Raw genomic sequence first — 21,077 nt, forward strand, 5'->3', positions numbered from 1 at the left:
CTATTCATTGCATTATCAATTAAAAAAAACCTTCCCAGAAGGACAACACAGACCTAATCCTGCCTGAAGACATTTGTGGCAGTTGCTGATTATAATGCCAGCAGACTGGGACTGAGATTGCATGTGGAGGATGCATACAGCAGAGGTATGAAATAATTGCTTTCCTCTCTAAAATATTTATTTTCTAAATGTTGTGCTATTTTTATGAATCTCTTCCTTTTTTTTTTTTTTTTTTTTTTGTCATTGTAATGTCCCAATCTTTGCACCACAAGCCCTTTCTGGGTAACTTTAGAAGTCACAAAGGACTTCCTAAATTTTCATTTTTGCCATGCTGCACTCCTGGACAACACAGAGGCACAGGAGAAACCTTGAACCTAACTTCTCTCCTGTAATGTGTATCAGGGGAGTTCATTTGTCAAACCCTGGTCTATTTAACTTTGCAATGAACTCAGTAAAGCTGGCTTTCATTCCAGCTTGATTGAATCTACCCAAGAGCCAGGGAAGTTGTGATCCCAGCAGACATCTGTCAGAGCCTCACCTGCAAGGCTGGGAAAGCCTTTCCCCTCCTGGCCACAGCTGAGATTTGTTGTGGGATTCCTCTGTACATCCCTGCAGACACTTCTGTAGGAAGGGAGAAGCTACAACAGGGAATAAAACATGACTGAAGCATCAAGTTGCCAGAGAATGGGGATTGTTTGGCATTTGTCCAGGGAACGTTAGGGAAAGGTTTCCTGGGAAAGATCATCATCCCCCCTTCTGGGAACTCTTCCTTGTGGGCAGCAGAAGCAAGCAGGCTCACTCCATTGGGCTGTGCCAGTAAATGAGACAAAAAGAGAGGTCTGTGTTTTCAGCAGAAGGAGAAATAACCACTAGGGCCTGCTTTTTCCTCCACTGAAACTGCTACCCCACAACACATGCACTAGAGACAGCTCTGCACATCCACAAATACACAAGTACACAACATGTCAGTGTCACAAGTACACTGACATCAGGGAGTAGTTTTCATCAGCTTGAAATCTCCTTACCTTGGTAGCTCAGTGCCTTTCAGTTGTGCTCAGAGATCTTTGATTTTCTAATGTATGGTTAATGAAATTTAGCAGCCACACATTCTTATGGAAACCATTAAAGCGCACGTGGAAATCCTAATTCTCTATATAATTTTGATTGGCTTGCTATATCTCAAAAGAGCTAAAAGAGTGAGTATTTAGCTGGAATAATTTCTTTAACCTACTAAATTAATTTCAGTGCTGCATTTTCTGTTTACTCCTTTCTCTGTGTAAAATTTCTCTCCTTGTTCTTCTTTTTTGGATCAAGCACAACTGGCTGAGCTTAGAAGGTATGCTAAAGACCTGAACAACATGACTGACTTGTTTAAATCCAGTCCTCAAAGTCTAAAAACATCATTCTTCTACTTGGGGCTGCTCAGGCTTCCAGGTCCTTCTGGAAAGATGGGCAGGGGCCTCTGAGCAACAGCTCTGGCCAGTGTATACCAAGATGCCTTACACACCACCCTCAGACAGTAGCTGGAAATGGGAGGAATGCAGGATTTTTCCTGTCACTGCATCGTTCAGTGTCCCCCCAGTCTGTCACAAGGGCAAATAAATTTGTTGGATTCTTTTTTTTTTAAGTGCTCTGAGTTTCAGATCACAACTCCAACTCCCCAGGGGACTCAGCAGGGTGCTGACCATTGCTATTGTTGTGAGGACTTGCAGTGGTGATGAGCAACAGCTTTCCCCCTTGGAAAGTCAGCAGCACTAGGAGAAAGAGAAAGGGAGGGCAATGGATGCTCACAGCAGAGAGGAGACAGTGAGCCAGGAGACACAGCTTTCAGGCACTGCTGGGCTGCTGTGGGCAGGCTGGCACTGCCCAGACATGGCTGCTCCCCTTCTGGGAGGCACAGAGGGTGCATTGCCCTGGCCTAAGCTAAAACCTCTGTCTTTCTGCTCTCTCCTTCCTAAAATGTCCCCTAAACTGAGATTACCTGCTACCTAACTGAATGTGCAGGGTTCCGGACATGGGATGGATGGGAAATAGCCTTCCCAGCTGAGAAAGGACTTCTAGCAGCCAAAGTCCTTGCAAAAAGACAGTGCTTTCCCCAGCCAAAATTGCTTGCTTCTCTCCAGCTAGGCAGGCACATCCTCTGCAGCTCCACGCGGGGTCCCGTGAGCTCAAAGCCAGCTTTTCCAGCAATGACACAGTGGGGACCCAGGAGTTTGAAATTGACTAAGGCCTCAAAGTGGCTCATTAATTTGTAGGATGTTGTCAGCAAACCGTGTTTATGCCTACTGAGAGAAATCAGACACCTACCAACTAAAGGAACAGCTAAGCAATGCTTTTTTGAAGATAGCAGTGGCGCCTAACTGGTGGGATCAGGCACCTACATACCTTTGAGGTACTTGGCCAGGGAGATTAAGTGACTTGCCCACGGTCACACAGGAAATCTATGGCAGAGCCAAGAACTGATCCAACTTTCAAATTACTTAACCACAAGATTATCATTCTTCCATGTATTAAATTATTAATTCTGATGCTTGTCAGGAAGCCTGAGGCATAGGACGGGTGCTTATTAATTGGAGCCAGACACATAAACATGCACATTGATTTATGTATTCATATATTTAAAACTGGATGAAAGAACTATCTGGTATCTTATTTAGGATCTCTCTTTAGTTGCTCACCTCCTGGTTTACATAGAGTTGAGAATGCACTGGAGAACAACCAGTTTCCTCCCATATACGGAGCACTTGCTTATGGGCCTATACATGCTGTAGGATTCATTGGAAGTCGGGGAGTTTGTCTTTACTGTGTATCATCCATGTATCATCCCAGTCTGTCTTTCAGATTTAGACATTGCTGTCACACATTCCTGGCCAGGGCTTGTTTCTCCATTAAGCCAATGTGGCAACAGTCTATTTTCTCTAGTCTGGGTTTAGTTCAAGTGCTTGTAGTACCTGCAGTTCTTTCACTATTTTTTATTCCCTTAAGAAATTTAATAGAAAATATCCAGCGAAGATGGAAAACAGTAACACTGACAAGGTTTATGCACTCAACTGGGATACCTGCATGGAGAAATAAGTCTCCCTCTCCTCCTTCAGAGCCAGGGGATGAGGGTAACACCTCTGGGGGTGACTCAGAGAGGAGCCTTGGATATATGCTCTGACTTGCCCGCTGGGGGAGACGCTCTGTCTGCACCAACTATCAAGGGAGGCCAGGGAGGCAAGACTGGCAAATGCAGGCATTTAGGCATTCAAATATATATGCTTTTAATACATTCCTCACACCCTGCATACCTCCTACTTATGCTTGAGGTACAGTGCTGAGCACTGTGGAAATACTGGATTTCCATGAGATGTTGTACTCTGAGCTGATATGCAGATAGAGGGAGATAAGCCAGCAAGATTAAACTTACCTGTAATTATGTTCTTGTGAACAGCTAGAGGTACATTCCTGTTCTGGTCTCAAGAAAAAGAGGACAGTCAAGGCCTTGGTAGCATCTAACCAGAGCCTCTCCCATCAACTCCCAGCAAGAGAGCAGAACACCAGCCACGTGCTGGGCAGGGAAGAGTGGTGGCAAGTGGGAGCATTCCTGATGTGGAAGGTATTAAGGAAAGCAAAGCTCAGGTGTGTGAGACCAGAGCTGAACTTATATCTTACACTACAGGGACTGTAAACTTCTGCCCGCAGCAGTTCACTGTGTCACAGTCCACTCCACAGCACATCCTAACAAGCAACCAGGAGTTGTATGTGGTCTTGAGGTAACATCAGACACTGATCTTAAAATATCCAGAGGCAACACATTTTGGGGTTAAGTTATATTTTCATCAGATTATAGTAATCAGATAAGTAGGTTTGGTAAACCAGGTTGGTGACTTTTAACTTGTGTAACTTGGTAACGAGCTACATATCTGGGTATTTGTCATTAGTGTTTTACAATGGTATGGGAGCACTTCACCATGTGTAATGGATTTCAACCTGAAACAGTTCAGTAATGCAAGGAATTAGAATTATTATTCCTCATAGATAAGGGCCTGAAAGACTTCAAAGCATGGAAATTACTTCTAAAAGATGGAGATTGTATTTTGTTTTCCCTTACACAGAAGGATAAGAAAAAGTACCTCTAATATACACATTGCATAGAATATCTCTTCCTTGTGCAGCTGGCCAACAAAACACAACAGGCTCATGCTTCAGCATCTGGACTATTTGAATAACACTGTGTGGCAAACACAAACATGATATGCAGAAGGAATGAGTAATCTATAGATACAGTGACAAGTAGCAACAAATAGTGACTGAGGAAAATTAATTTAATCAGCTTTCACATTCAAAGCTGTGTAATCTTGCCTTTTCTGTGTCTGTCTCTCTTACTGGAGTTTGTATTAAATACAGCCACAATCAGACAATAATTCTCTTGGTCTCAGTGATATTTGCTGGGTACTTGATCCTTCTGAAATTTAAGCTACTTACACAGCATCCTAGCTTGTGGTTTCTCTTCTAGACACTCTTTCACCTACGTGTAATGTTACTGGTGGGTATTTTCAGATATCAGGTCTGCATATACATACTAAGTCTTGATTTTGGGTATCTGTTCAGACACTTTTGGGTGCTAGCTAACTACTCTACAACCATCACTTCTGCAGAAGTTTCTAAGGGAGATCTTTGGAAAAGTGTGAAGGGAAAGGTCTCAAATTTGGGAACTTTTTCAAAGGCAAGCAGCACAGCTGTTAAACAAGAACCTGGAGATTAGTTTTGGGAAAAAAATGTTCCTAAGAGCCAGGATGGAGAGAAGCACTAGGTTGTGGCACTGGTCTAGGATTTAGCAGTAAAACTGAGACAGGAAGTTAAAGTAGTGGAAAAGCAGAAAATGGCTGTCAGAAAAGGGCATGGTCAAAGCTTTCCTTTTTGGAGAAATTTTAACATTTTTCAGAACCTTGAAAGTCCAAATACACCTCCCTTCTGATTGATAATGACATAATTTTATTCTGGAAAATCCTAGTCTTTAATCAATTAATCCAATTTATCGACCAGTGTGGTGTGTAAGGAGTCCGTGGCTCAGCCAAGCAATTTTGCCCAGGCCCATAGACACTGATGCAGACAAACCTGGCATTCCCAATCCCCTCAGGCTGGTCAGATGTAACCCAGGTTTGGACAGAGAGCTCTCATCACAGCTGCCTCTAAGTATGAGCACAGTGCCAGGCTAACACAGCCCTGTAGCACTTGCCTGTGCCTTCCTGTCAGGTCACTGTGGACAGCAGAGGTCACACTTGCCTGCCCACTGGGTGACCAAACCTTTCATGTCCTGGTGCTGTGATGGCTCCTCTCAGAAGAGTCATTCCCAATGCTCAATGACTTCAGACTTGTTTCTAAATAGTCTTCTCATTTTCTGATCTACTTGCAAAATCTTTTGGGTTTTCTATGTGCATGTGTGTTTTTTTCTTTCCTTCCTCCATTTCTTGTACTTTTCCCTATGAGTACCAGCTCTCTGTGTTTATCCTTACTTGGCAGCTGCCCAAAATGCTGCTGTCAAAACAAATCTGTAGAGTAAGTGGTGAGTTTTTTAAAGGAATGTAAACAGACAATAAATTGTTATGGGTTTTGCCCACAGAATCCATGCATCTTTGATTGTTAGTACTTGTTTTATTTTATTTAATTTGTTGTTGGAAATGTCTTGGTTTAGTTTTTGCCATGTAACTGTTGGGAGCCCCACAGAACGAGTATGACAATGTAAGAGGCAGTTTTGCGTTACTTCAGGCAAAACTTCAGGGCTGCTGAGAAAGTCCTAAAGGCAGCAAACAGGTCAAGACAGGTTGATCTCTGCTTTTGGCTTCATTATGTGTGCCCACAAAAGTGTCACAGCAGATTCAGGCATGTGGATCCACTAAGAAATCTTGTGGTTTCTTCCACATGGATTTCTGTAAAGGTGGGACAATCCATTCTTGCTAGTACCTTAGTGTTATTGGCAGAGAGAGCAGGCTGCCTACCCAAAGAGTGACAGAGAGAGGAAGGAAATGCTGAACCCCTGCTGGTGGTGGCCACTACAAAAGGAAGATTGCACAAGGCAGGGAGGGAAGCAGAGGACACTGGAAGGACTCCAGCCACAATCTTCTCCATAATGCAGAGGAGTCATTTGTTCAGCTGCAGCTGTCACAGGTTCATTCAGATGAAGACAAGTGTATAATCTCCTTCTGGGATCATTCAGCTGTAAAAGGTGCTGTAAAGGCTGTGTGCTGTGGCACAGTAGCCTGACTAAACCTTTGCAATGGACTTGTGCCACAGGCTGTCCACACTCAGTCATGCACTCATTGGATCTGCAGCTGTAAATTATGTGGTCACTGAGGCTGGAGAAGTGGCTGAAGGCCATTCACAATGTGCCCCTGGTTTCAAAAAACGATTCATTAATCACAGTGGTCCAGCCCAGGCTAGACTTTGATGCCATGACAGCCCCTACCAGGCCCTTGCTGAGTCCCTTCCACACCAGCAGAGTAATCCACCCACCAGCTGTGGCCAGCAGCCTTCCTCCATGCAGCATATATTTGCTTGGCTAATTGAAAATTATTTTTTCATGAGAATCAAATGAGAATCATATCTGTGGGAAACTGCTCTCTTCCATCTTAATAATGCTGCTGGTAGTGCTCAGATAATTGATCACTATGGAGTATGGGACAGCATGTGTCTTTCCTCAGAGACACTTAAGGTGGGACAGGGAATATTTGCCCACAGAAAACACTTGATTAGAAAACTATGGTAAGAATCTTGCTCTCCTTTAGCTACAGCCATACCCTTCTAGGAAAAGAGCCAAATTCTTAAATTTCTGTTGACAGGCTGAGGAAATTCAGATGTGTAACTGAGTGCTTTGGGTAATATAATGAAATACAAGAGAAGTGGGGAAAAGACCACTTCAGAACATGCATGAAGGTCAAATTTTTGCCACCCCTTATTCTGCTATGTGTTTCCTGTTTCTGACTGGGTGCATACCTTTGGAACATGAAAAAAAGCAGACATTTGAGAGGCTTGCTCTCACTGCTGTGCTATAGGTCTTTCTTCTCCACCTGACATGAAATAATGCTGTGTTAGAAATATGTTTGTTTCCAACCAGTTGTTGACATAAAACTGGATTATTTTTCTTTTGCTGGTGCCTAAGGGCAAGACAGAGATTGCAACACATGAAGCAGACAGCTACAACAGGCAGAAAGAGATATCTGGCAGGAAAATCTAGACCACCTAAGTAAGACACAGATTTCCTACTCATGGAAAGATTTCTGCCTTAAAATCTTGATCCAGAAAGCTTTATATGTCAAGCAGGGATCAGAGTGAGAAACCATCAGGATATGATAGACATAGATGCACACCTGAATTTCTGCCACTGTTTTGCTCTGAAATTGTGCAGTACCTACTTCAGGGCTGTGTTCTGTTCCTCTGTCCATGGAATGTGGAGGCCTTCAGGTTCATGACAGGGTTAATGATCTCCTATGGGGGCAGAAGTGCTGAGGTTGCTGGTGGTATCAGCTTCTTCCTCAGACAGGATCTGATCTGCAACCTCTCTTAGCAAGAGTATCTGGATAATTTCTGTCTCCTAAGGGATTCTATGCTTCTTTTTAACCACCAGGCAGCAAAATATCCTCAAGAGGAGGCACAGGGAAGGATTGAGATCCCATGCTCCTGCTGACAGGAACATAAGGCTCATGGACCAGGAAAATAGCCAGTGATAGGGAGCCTGATCCCAAAGGCAGGGTCTCAGGGTGAGGTGCGGTGACACTGCTGTCCCTTAGTCACCCCCCAGCCAAGGGGCAGGCAGTGGGACTCCTCTCAGGGGAATGTCCTTCCGTCCCCAGGGAGTGGGCAGGCACCCAGATGGCTCCTCTGTGCAGGAGCTGCACACGGAGGAACTGGCAGCAAGAGCTCACCTCTCCTGGGCTCAGCTCAAAATGGTAATTACACAGAGGAAAGAGCCACTCTTCATCTATGGCCAGTGCCAAGCCTATATCCTACTACAACAAGGAGCTCCCAAGGAGAGACCTGGTGCTTTCCTCCACACCCAGCCAAGCCCAGATTATTGAGAAATTTTCCATGTAGCTGCAGAGCACCTGCAGAGCTGCACAATCCCTCCTGAGAAGTGGATTCACCCAGACTGGGTCCGATAGGCCAGACCAGCACAGAGGTGAGTCTGATAAACTGGGGGGGGCATAAGGTATGTTTGTCCCTCAGGAAAACCAAAGCTGTCCCGAGATGACCTCTGAAACATTTCTGGTCTCTGCTTGCAGGTGGGCTGGCAGAAACCTTTTTGGGAAGGGTGATGTTGCTTATGTGGAATTTGTGTGGTCGTGCACCATCCTACCATCGTGTTTTTCTGCTTGCTGAGGCAGAAGGGATAGTGAGAAGCAAGTGCACAGTGGGTAGCAGAAGAAACATTTTTCAGAATATCATCTGCTGCAGGGCCAGCATGGGTGCTTTTGGATGTGGATGAGGAGGTGGAGGCAGGAGGTTGGTGGTGCTTCCTGAACCTCCTTGGTATGCCTGAGCAGAGTGCTGGCCATCAGGGTGCCCTGTGCATCCCCAATGCTGTCACAGGCCACTGCACCACTTCACTGGTGCTGTTTTCTGAATACAGGTTTCAGCATTTATTCTGCAAAATATATCAGAACTACTCTTTCACCTTCCAGCCCTTTTCTGTCTCAGTTCAGATCTCTCTCTCAGCTGGTTGGTGTGCACACCTAATGCCCTAAACAGGAAGGGAGACCAATTAAGTGACGACCTGCACAGGAAGATGTCAAACAGGACGCAGGACTTGTAAAGAATTCTGCCTCCTCTTGCAGTGCATCAAAAGGTTAAAATAAAAAATTTAACAATAGTGGATGTGAGGATGAGTTTGAACATTAACAACAGTCTAACAACTCCCCTTCTTGGGGTCCAACATCTGTAAATAGAAATACTCAGAAATAATCACTAGTTTAAATAATCTGCACCTGCGTGTCACAGTCAGGCTCAGATTTGGCTCTTGATATCCTTTGAGCTTAAGGGTCACTAATTTTCCCTTTAGAAAATTCTGTAAGACTTCTACCACAAATTATATCAAGTTCCACACAGACTAAAGCACATAAGTTCATATATTCCCTTCAGGAGTACCATTGCCTTACTCTTGTTTCCTGGGTTGGTAGGGTTGGACCCACAGGCATTACAGCAATGCAGTTTATTCAGGTAAATGGAGACCTTCAGACTTATTTATGAGGACCATCCATCTTACAAGGCTTTAAAATATTTTCAGCACTAGGTTTATTTTCCAATTGGTCATATGAAAAAAATGTGGTATTCTCTAGTTTTTCTGAGCCATTTCGCATTTTCTTTGTTGTGGTTTCAGGATCTGTGTATAATATGACATTTTTACTGTGATTTATGGCTTTAGGTGAACAATATGCTGTATGTGGTGTTAATTGCAGTGGATGGAATCCAGAGGCATTAAAATGCTCATCTTCCTTCTGTGCTAATGAGCTTTGATTTCTAACCTGTCAGCAGGGATTATGTATTAGAGCATCATAGTCATGATTCTTCACAGCAGCTCCAGTGTCAACACTGTCATCCAAGCACCCTCCATTCCCTCCTCCCCAGACTAGTTTTGACAAAAGGGAAAAATTGATTTGTGCTGAAACTTGGCTTAGACAGTGTCTGAATGTAGTAAGGGTAAAATGGAAATAAATACAGGAGCTCAGGAAAGGGTTCCAAGAGAACAACTGGTCAGTTTGGGTGAAAATGCACCTTTTAATGATACTCCATTCCAGAGAATAAGATATTAAGTATTTTCTTTGAAGTGGATGGGATAATTCTGTCTATAGATTTGAGCAGGTGGTAAGAAATGCAGATCTCCTAACAGCTAATAATAGAACTGAAGGAGTTTCCTTCTCTGGATTTATGGTAGTCAAACAATCTCCCTACTTAGCTTCCCATTTCTCAAACAGGGCTCAATGCTTCCTACTTCTCTCAGGTAAGAATAAGTTAATATATTACTATCAATGGAAGAGACATACTAGATAAACCCATGTAGTGTCTTTCAGAAGACTGGATTTCCTTCTCAGTTAGTTAAAAAAAAAAAAGAAAAAAATAGCTTTGACTTTTTCTGATCAATTTTGGCATTACCTCACACAAGTCTATCTGATATTTCACAGTATATCTATCAAACATTTCCATCAAACTTGAAAACAATATATATATATATATATATAGATATATATTCTCTGAAAAGAAACTGAAAGCCTAAATTAGTATGTCAATGTGCTAAGACTTCAAAAATTAGCTAGTAAGACAGGACGTGTCTTACTATTTAAAGAAAGAAAATGTAATAAATGTAAATTCATCTGTCAAATGTTTCTGATGACATGCACTTGATATCATCAGATGCTATATGTTCTGCTGCACATGTAACTGGAAAAACAGGAATAAAAAAATATTAATGATCAAGGCAGCTGCATCAGTGTTTCATCTGGTTCCTTATAGCATAGCTGATATAAAACTTTAGAACGGTTTTCTTTTTTTTTTGGTTTTTTTTTTTTTTAATTATCTGGTTAATCCAGTAAGTCTTTTCCATTTTTTGAAAGCCTGAATATTTGTGTTTCCTACATTTTCATTTTTTTAATTCTCTAGCTACAATGTTGTACTGACATAGGTTTTTTTATTTAATTGCCATGTTTGTTTTGAATTAAAACCAACCTGTCTGCACTTAATAATGCAAACAAATTAAATATTCTCAGCAAGATTCTCACTGTGCCAGCTGAGCGTCCTCAGAAGATTTTTTTAACTGCTTTATATGTTGCTTTTAATTACATTCCTTTCCCAAGCGATTATATCCCCATATAAGCCCCATTCCTGCAAGCTATCCTGGCACAGAAACAGAGAGTTAAAGACAGAAGAATACTGGTAAGGCCTGCTGGGGAAAAAAGGCCTTTTGGTCAAAGCTGAGGGCTGCCAGGAGCACTGTAAGCCTTGCAAATGCCTCTCTCTGGTAAAGAAGCCAAAGGAAAAGTCAAGTAGTTTTGGAGGCACAAGGAAGCAGCAGGCTCCAGTTACCCACCTAGACAACCTCCAGGAGGACCAGGAGGAGATACAAAGTACAGGAAGAGTCTTCCTTTTGGGAAAGTGTGCGCCTGATGCTGGGACCCCTGAATTTCTTTTTTTTTTTTTTGAATCACAGGGTTATAGCTCAAGTCTTGCTTGAGAAGAGAGCTGTGAAGGTGGCATGGTGACCCCAGGGGACACTTTGCAGAGAGGAACTGTGGTGTCCAGGAAGAGCCAGCACACATCACTGACTGCAAGGCTGTGACTTGAAAGAAAGCAAGGCTGGCAGAGTCACCCAGATTTTTCCTTAGAGGGAATAAAACTGCTGCAACCAGGTCCCACTCCATGCCAGGACTAAGTGTTGTGAGTATTTGAGTACCTATTTCAGCAGAAAGAAATAGCTCAGGAGTTCTGGCCCCAAGTGTGCCTTTTTTAATGGCACCACAATGTGGGCCTTGATCTCTGTGATTTAGAAACACCAGCTGGCTCTAGTGGTTTGATGCACAAAAAACCTTCCAGGTTACAAGATTCAGGACAGACACAGCTGACATACAGCTGACAAAACTGTATTTGACAGCTGGCAAAACTGATTAATTACCAGCTAACACAGAGGATGAACTTCTGTTATCCTACTGGCTGGAGCCAAGAAACCAAAGATGGACAGCTCCAAAACTTTAGAGCTAGGTGGGACTATCCCAAGTTACTCACCATCTACAGACATACATAAACCAAGTCAATCCAGCCTGTTTGCTGCAGTAGTCTTCATTTCTCAAGTGCAAACTGAAGACAGAAACTCCATTGGTAACAAAATTGTATCTTCGTATTAGAAACTGTCTTAATTTTAGCTACTCCATGGCAGGTCCAAGCATGATGATACTTACTTAAGGTTTATGCTTTCAGATCTTTTCCCTAGCAATCAGAACTGAGCAGCAATATGTGGTGGAGGGTTGTTCACCTTTTAATGCAAGTTGCAATTTTGACATGACTACATGATTCTGGGAGGCCAGGCAAAGGCAGCTGACCATTGAGTTATTAATTTTTAAGACAATATGCTATTTAAGAACATTCTCATTCATTCCTGTCTTCCAGTTGGAGTTTCTACTTATTCAGCTAGACCTTAGTAACAGAAAGAGTTAATTTCAATTCTGCACAAATGCAGGGTGAAATCAGGATGAGCCTTGCATTTAGGAAAGTATGATTAGCTCCCTCCTACTGATGACCCTTAAGTCCTTAACGTAGTTATTGATTTCCAAAATACAATCACCCTTCTGTAACCACGACCTACATTCTTATGTCAAGGTTAATGGCATTATGTTAAACATAGGCAAGTGTGTGTGCTTCAAAGGAACACAGCTTATCAAGCAATCCAGATTGTTCCCAAGTGTCACCTCTTTATTTAAAGCTAGCAGTCATAATTGATTTTTTGTAATATTTTTAAAGCAAAGCTTCCTCATAAGCACTAATGGTCTTGTCTGAAAGTAGATATGAGAGAACACAAGGAAGAAAATTATGCAAATTTTAATTCTGTCTTTCTTAAATTCCTCCTTTGACTTTTAGCAGATAAAAAATAGCTTTTACCAGGTTAGATGGTGTTGCCTTTATGGAAATAATTCTTGGAGGATCTCCTTAGCATAATTTGTCCATCTCTTAATCAAGTTTTTCAATGAGTAGAGCCAGTGTTGTGATGATGGCTGTCTCAGGTTTAGTGTCTAGAAGGTAAAAAAAGAAACCAAAATGAGCTGGGTTTTCTCGTACTGCAGTGGTTTTCTCCCCACTCAGTGGTTCAGTGAAGAGAGACATGCTTTTGATTTCTTCAAGAAATCAGTTGCTCTGCTAGAGGAAATATTAGCAAAACTGCAGAGCTGCTGCACAGTATTAGAAATGGGGAAACAAATTTATTTTCTGCTAGTTGCTTACCATGAGAAAGAAAAGCTGTAGCACATGAATCTAAATGTGTGCAATCCAGCTCTGAAAGCTGAGGCAACTGCATCTCTTTCTTTATCAAATGTACAGGAGAGTTCAGGTCCCCATTCTGGGATGGCATGTGAGGGCCAAGGCAATGTTCCTAATAAAAGCTTTTTCTGGAGGAGTGAACACCAATAAACAGAAGTAGAAGAGACTTGTCCTTTTCACAACTGTTTTGACTGAAATGTGTTTTTCCACAGTGTCACTGTAATATGAACACAAGAATACATTGTTATTTCTTTATTACAGTACACTAATGCATCTTTAAAACAAGAATTTTATGAGTTGACATGGATGAAGGGCATAGCTATTTATGTATCTATACCATGCAATAGATGAATATATGTACCTACAAAAAAAAGCATGCTTTTTATCTGGCTTCCACATTCCTTTTACCCTTTTACCCCGTTGCTATGAGTTGTATGTGCTGTCTGCAGCAATAAGAGGAGAAAAACAGCTGAGTTGTTGCACCCAGCAGGTTTTTGATGCTGTGAAGTCAAAAATGGAGATAACAGAAGTGTACTGGAGCAGAATCCTGAAAAATAAGCTCATGACAAACAATTCAAAGGCTATGTTTAGTTTCTGTGCTGAATCATGTATTTACCACACATTAATGCATAAAGAGTCAAAACAGGGAAAAGCAAGTCCCCCTGCATCCACTTGTATATGAATTATTTTTTGTGCTGAATATAGATGTCCTTTAGCCACATAAAAAATTGGGATGGCAGATCTTATGTTCATAGCCTTTGGACTGTGCAGCAGTCAAGATTTTTAATTTTCTTCATTTGACTACGATTCCCAGACTGAAAAAGTTTCCCCTTGTAAATAATTCAGCTCCTCTTCCTGTGACTGCAACAGAGGCCTGCTTTTATACCTGCCAACACTTATGTGTGCAGCACAGTATGCAAAAGAATTTCCAAATTAAAATATTTATTAAAATTTTTTGCTATGAGAAACTTATAATGCTGTGGGCACATCTTCTTTGTTGCAAATGTCCTTCCATAACTTTATTTTGAAGACACTTTTTGTCCAACACAAGTCATCCATAAAGCTACAAAACAGACACTCACTGGCACTCAACTTCTGCTTGTCTGGCGTTATCCAGAGTGAAAACACAACCCGGGGGGACTCCAGGACAGCCACTTGGCAGTGCAGTGCAGGGAGTCACATATTGCTTTGTGGAAGGGCTGGCTTGCCCCAGGGAGCCCCAGGAGTGCCCCCTGGGGTGGGTGGGTGCTCACAGCCCCCCTGGCAGTGCCCTGTCCTCTGTCCTCTCTTGGGGACTGAGGGTGTAAATGTGCAGCCCAGAGCAGTTCCAGTTTCTGAATACAAGTGGCCAAAGACAGACAGGAGCACTCTGCAGGAGTCTGTTGGAGAGCCACGGGAGCTGATGGGACAGTTCAAGTATTGAGTATGTCGTTTTGCTGCAAATAAACTTCTCACTTTTTTTAGAGTAAAAGAAGGCAACTCCTACCCCAACTTCTCCTGCCTTCTCCTTTTGCAAGGAGCCAGTCCTGTAAGACATAAAACTCTTCCACAGGCAGAAGTGCTGCAGGGATGATGTGAGTGAGAAAGCTCTGTGGGATGGGGATCAATGGGAGACTGTGATAGGGATGTAGCAGCAGCAAGTTTCAGGGTAGTGCCAGTGGCACTGGTGTTGCAGGGCTGGTTAGCAGGCGAGGAAGAGCAGCAAAGCATTGCTTTGGTGGTGGCAAATGGCTGAGTTTAACTAAGGCCATGAAGAACAGGAAGAAGAAGCCATGGAGAGCATATTTAGAGACAGAGCTGATTGTGTGGGTCTTGTATCTAGAAACAGAGATGTGAATGCTTTAGCCAAATGTAGTAACAGACCTCATGTATTTCATACCCTTTGAGAAAGAGATGCTAAATCTCTAAGAATAGGCACTGAGCTGTGAGTGATACATAAACATATCTAGCTGCTGCCTCACTGAGCTGAAAGAAGCATTTCAGGGCTACTGCCAACACAGGTTGGAACAACAGTGTTTCACCTAGTGACACTTTTCCAGATTTTTCAAGTTGATTGTTAAATTATTATTCTTTCCCAAATAAAAACTAAAAAAAAAAGAGACCTATTTACTTAAATCTTGCTTCCTAAATCTAGTTTTTTTCTACCCAAGAAATATCACTTATTCTTCATCCCTAATTTGGCTTGGTTTTCTACATTTAAGCAACATGAGGAAGAATGTCAGTGTTTCTGAAATAAGGTTCTCTAGAAAAATGAGCCTGGCACATTTGCTGTCTGACACTGCCTGGCATACATTCAGCTGCAAGGATACAAAAGATTTTATCCTAGTGCTAGTAAAGTAGATCTCAATCCTTTGTCTCACTGAGCAGACACTGGGATTTGTCTTCATGAAGTTATTGGGAAATATGGGGAACACATTTTAACACATCTCTGACAAGACCTCTAATCCTGATGTTAATTGAATGTTTTTTCCAGGATATATTTTCAATGTTGCTTTTCTCTGCTTGTCCAATTTGTATACTCCCGAGAACGGGGAGGTGACAGGAATTAATGCCTGTTTGCATTAACCCAAATTTTATTCTCAATTAACTATGATTAATGTCAGGAGGCAAAGGAGCAGCATCGAGCAATTTTCAACAGCTCGGTCTGTACTGATGAGTTCAGGAAACAAAAAAAACCCCAACCATCAAGTAGTGCCATTGCAATGTTGGTTACAAAAAAAAACAGACAAAAGATGAATTGTTTTAAAGGCAAGGTTTGTTCTTCAGCCTCAAACAATATCCTGGTAAGCTGAGAGTGACTATAAAACTTTGAAACCTCAGTTAAGAAGCATGAATCAAAAATACAAGCATTACCCCCGAAACTAAAAACAAAGGAAAAAATATTACCCAGAATTTCTTAGTAATCATGAATCTGTGTAAAGTGTATTTGAGTAATACATTCTCAGTGATTTCAGAGAAACAAGAGCTCAGTTTTTTATTAGCACTATTCCTTAATAATCTCACAAACTTAATATACAATTCTTATCCAGTGCCAAAAATAAATCACAGGTAGATTAGGACACCAGGTAGGTCTCACAAAGGAGAGCAAAGAGCTGTAGGCTAGTGGGAAAGGCAGCAGATATGGCAGGCCTGGCATTTGAACGATTTATTAGAAACATCCAAACTCTCTAAGAGCTCTTTTTCACATCATTGCAACGGTTTAAAAAGAAAGATGCTAAAATCAAGATGGATATTGTAACTTTCCTGAGCTCTTCATTGGAAACCTGGGACTTGCAAGAGCAGGGTGAGCTCCTGGAGGCTGCCTGTGCCAGGTGATGATCTAATCTGAGGAACTAAAGTAAATGGAGTGATTTGAATATAGACAGAAAACTGATGAATTGTTTTCTCCAGTGGATGTGACTGTGCAATATTTCTAAAGGTTCAGGGCAAACTACATCTGTTCTTCTTGTGCTAGAAGGGAGTGTTTCCTTTTCTTGCTGTCCTTATGGTCTGGGACCTCCATGAGGGATCTCTTATTCCCTTATTCCTCACCTACAGGGACGAGGGAGGAATTAAGATTTTGTAAACTGCAAGCCTTTGAATGGAAGCAGCACAAGGCAACAGCTGGGTGGGAGTTCTACTTTTTCTTGTTTCCCACAGGAGTTTGTTTTTGTATGTGTTCCTGTCTCCCTTCTGTGGCAGGGAGAAGACATTAGCTCATGGCTCCTCACCAGCAAAGGAGGAATAGAAAATATGACACAAAATGTAGCAGCTACAGATGAAAAAGGGGAGGGATAAAGAACGGGAAAGAAGAACTGGGCATGTTGAAGACTGGAACAAGGATGGTCAGGAACTGGTACAGGGAAAGGCAAAACAATTAGAAGAAAAGAAGCAAATACGAAAATCCTTGAGAAAATGGAAGAGGAATGGGAAAAATTTGAATGAGTAAAGGAAAGCAGAAATTTGTAGGCATGATTTCCTGGATCTGTGTTTCTAGACTGTATTTAAGCTAGTAGGTTGTGGGGTTTTTTTGACATTGAAAATGTTTGCTCTTGGTTTTTTGTTACTTGTTTTCTTCTTTTTTTACCTTGCCTTTTTAAAACTGTCTAGGTGGACTTGCAATGCACTGAGAACTGGCTATTCAAAAACAATTTTTTGTTTATGGAGAAGACATTTTTACAAACACATTATAGGGTGATATTTTCATTCTAACATGGAATGGGGAGCAAAAGAAGAGACAAACTAATCAGGAAGGCTGATCTTTTCCAGCCAGTAAAACTAGCAGTTTGTGCTCTCCTTTTGCCCTCATTTGCCCTAATTCTTTCACATACAATAAGAAATTATTTTGCTGAAGAATCCATGCCATAACATTAATCTTGCTATGAATAAATCCTTCGAGGAATTTTCTTGTTTACTCAAGGAGTGTGAGTTCTAGTTTTAGAAAAGCTTCCCGTGGCCTATTCATTTTAAATGGAGTTTTATGCAAGGAAAGAAAACGTTTTTCGTTGCAGTTGAAGTGATAGGAAATGGCTGAAGGAATAAAATTGTCATGGGTGACCACTCACTGATGTCACTGAATGCCTCCATCAGGCATTCAGCAGAGCAATCATTTTAGGGAGAAACAATTGGCAAGTATCACTGTGTTTCAACTCGACTAGGGCCCTGCCACTTGTAATCTCTAGGTATGGTCTTTGGTTAGGAGGTCTCTGCCCTTGGTGGGTTTCAGTGGAGTCCAACAGGCTCCTTACATAGGCTTTCAGAGCATTCCAGTCTTACCCTCATAATTATAGTGTGCTTTGTCTTCTGGCCAGCCTGGGGAGAGTAGCTGGTATGAGTCATGTGGATTAGAACTTGATATTTCATAATAACATTGGTGGGTTCCAAACGAATTTCTCTCTTTCCCTCTTCCTCTCCCTCTCCCTTTGAATACTCTGTCAACCAGTTTTTCTTTTCCTGAAGATAAAGCAGTCTGTCATCCCTCTCAGTCCCCAGTATGGGTGTGGAAACCATTGCACAACATTGTAGTGGGGAGAAAAGGTCTCATCTAAGCGTGTGACATGACTTTGGGCAACTCTTAAATGCAACAGAAGGAAATGGAATTGCTTACTCAGCATTTATTTAACTATTTGGAAAATTATATCCTTGGTCAAATGATTTCTAATTTAATGATCTTATAAAATTTTAAACCTTCATTCTAAATAATTTTGCTGCTGTAAATATGTCCTTTCTTCCTCTATTAAAAAAAATTAAATAAAATACTGTGCATGCAAGAGTCTGAAATAACAAAATAGGACATTCAAATTTTATCTTTGGCAAACAAATACAAATATTAACATCAGTAATTTTAATCTACTGAGCAAATCTTTGTCCCAAGGCTTTCAAAGCCTCATTTTTCTTTCAAAGTAAAGCAAACTGTGTTCTCAAGAAATGAGACAGTCAGACCTATGTCACAGAAGCCAGGCTAGGTTTAATTCAGGACTAACAGAAATTGTCAAAACCAACATGTAGTGCTAGCATTACACGTTTTAATGTGTCTGCATCTAAGCCCACTCAAAACATGATATATCAAATGGGACAAAACCACTAAGATTTCCATCTTCTATAAATATTTCAATATGTGGACTAGACTGACAAAGGTGCAACACTTCCTCTGGCATCCTGAGTATTTATTTTCATCTATTTCATGGCAGAACCTGATATAAGAACCTGATGGCTTCCCAAGACAGTTATTGGGAAGAACAGGAACAACATTTGTGGACAGGTGTTGAGTGGACCACTGGCTGAAAGCACAGATACCTGAACAAGAAAGATGAAACTACGTATCAGTAACTGGGCAAAGCAATCTTTTGATCCAGAATACTTTTTTTGCTTTTTTTTTTTTTTTTTTTTTTATTCTATGGCACTGAAATTCAGATATTTTTTGGTTTTTTGGGCCTGCTTATCTCAAAGTGCCTGCAACTTCATACAAAACCTAACCCAGACTATTCCTGGGCTACAATAGATGTGGATAAGGCCCAACATGTTTTCTTCCCAGTTACAGGTTTTATAATATAAACAATGCTTTGAGTAACATTTGTTAATTATGAATGCAATTAGTCTCTGGATGTTTGTGTAGATGTGTTGTATTTATAAATATAATTTCTATCACAGGTACTTCATGTGTAAAGTTTGTTTCACACATGCTGTGTTTCAGTTTGCAGTTATGTCTGGGTGCCTATTCAAGCCTGGATTAGGCTAGTTTAATGTCACACAAAAAACAAAAACCACAAAATGTGGTTTGCCCCTCAGTTAAAACATCTTAAGGTGTAATGCAAAGAAAATTATGGCAGTTTGGCCATTCTAACTTGATAATATTTTACTGTGTTCCCATTGTCATTGTTCTGCTCCAAGCTTATGAAAGCATCTTCCTTGTGAATCACAAATGATGTACTGTTTTTAGGGACATCATTGCAGATGCCTGAGGAATAAAGATTGTAGAAAAAATTTCATTTTTGCATAATAATAATGATCTATGCTAGCCATTCATGTTTGTTTCTAAAGACACAGTAATTTTTCACATTCTTTTTCAGAAAAAGTTCCTCACAGACAGTAAATTGATGAGCACAACTTTGTTCCAAGAAATTTTGACTCCATAACACGAAATGTTCTTGAGAAGCCATGAATTATTATTACAAAACTCTTTCTTTGTCAATCATGTGCAAATAGAGCATATTTGCTTTTCACCATTTATAAATGGCCAGATCCTCAAAGAGGTTAAATCCTTAAAATTAGGGCCTCTGCTGCAGAATCCAAAATCCTGCAGTGCCTGTGTTACTCCTATGGTGCATGGGGAAGATCAGACTCCCCACAAAGGACTTTGAGATAGCCAGTAGAGCGCACAAGAAGGTGATGCAATTACACACACACCTTTGATTACCAGGGGGAAAAGTGTGCTGGCCAAAGCACCATGATAGCAGAGCTGTTTGGGATCCTGAAGGACAAACCCCATTGGGCATCTGCTAAGAGTAAAGTAATTTGTCTGCAGATATTTTCTGGAAAAAATATAACAATCAGCTGTGGAACAAAAAGCGAACAAAACTTCCATGGGCCAGTACAACACAGCATTAGAAGAGCTGTCACATTTTCCTACCTAGGCCTCTGCTGTCCTTGCAGGACAGTCAGTCTCTCCATTAGAAGGAAGAGGGAAGGCTTCTGGAGTGAGAAAAACTGTATCTAGCACATAAGCTTTTTCTGCTCAGGAATCAATCAATCAGCAAGAAAATACCTAATACATAGATAAAAGAATTTCTGTGCATTGAAATGTATCTTAAATCTGGCATTTATGCTGCCACTAGCACAACCTGGCTGGCCTTTGCAGCCATTAACACTCTGTTCCAGGGAGGCATCATGCATTATTATTCTTCCTCCCTTTCTTGGTACTACTTTAGAGTGATGAGAAAATAAAAGGCTCATCCAAATTTCTCCTACAAGCTTGCAGTCGTATGGCTGGGCTTCTTAAAGAGTGCCCTCACTCCCATTTGTTGGCTGCCCTAAGACCCAGACAGAGTCTCTTTTTCTACTGAAGCTGAAGACAAGGTCAGACTAATCTCATCCTTACTGGAACAAAAAAGAAGGATTCAGTATATCTTGTGTTGCTGAAATCGTTCATTTGAATAATTGCATTTTTTCAAACAATCTTGGGAAAAGCTAAAAACCCAAGGCACCTGAAGAGCTCTAGTACTGACAGGGTATGAAGGGGTTTGGCATGGCAGCTTTGCAGTTGTGTTTAAACTCACACTAAATGTCTGTGTGCTTCTTTCTGGTGCATTGTCATCTCAGCTGGGGCCTTTCACAATTCCATCTGGAACGAGGGAAACCTTTCACTGGAGATCCAGTCCCACATCAGTGGAAGCAGCAGCTCTTACTCATGTTCATGAGGAGATAAAGTGTTTGTATGTTTGTGTTTCATGGGGCTTTAGTTGTGCTGGTGGTATAATGGGGAGCTGGCCAGGTGGTCCCATGAAAGGAGGAAGAAGTTATAAATTCCTGGGGATTTCTGATTAGTGAAATCCAACTGAAATACAAAGCAGGGGCCAAATGCCAGGCATAGTACATGCACTTTT

At 41.4% G+C, this 21,077-nt stretch overlaps 1 protein-coding gene across 1 annotated transcript in view; it reads left to right on the forward strand.

Annotated features, from left to right (window-relative positions):
- Positions 1 to 8,097: 8,097 nt before the first annotated feature.
- Positions 8,098 to 21,077, forward strand: part of PDZRN4 (PDZ domain containing ring finger 4) — a 260,016-nt gene continuing 247,036 nt past the window's right edge. The window contains exons 1-2 of the mRNA XM_059472351.1: positions 8,098 to 8,158; positions 11,180 to 11,406. Coding sequence (XP_059328334.1) covers positions 11,389 to 11,406 — 18 coding nt within the window. The 5' untranslated portion in view covers positions 8,098 to 8,158; positions 11,180 to 11,388. The remainder of the gene's footprint in view (positions 8,159 to 11,179; positions 11,407 to 21,077) is intronic.

This window comes from Ammospiza nelsoni, chromosome 5 (assembly GCF_027579445.1).
Source record: "Ammospiza nelsoni isolate bAmmNel1 chromosome 5, bAmmNel1.pri, whole genome shotgun sequence".
Lineage (NCBI taxonomy): Eukaryota > Metazoa > Chordata > Aves > Passeriformes > Passerellidae > Ammospiza > Ammospiza nelsoni.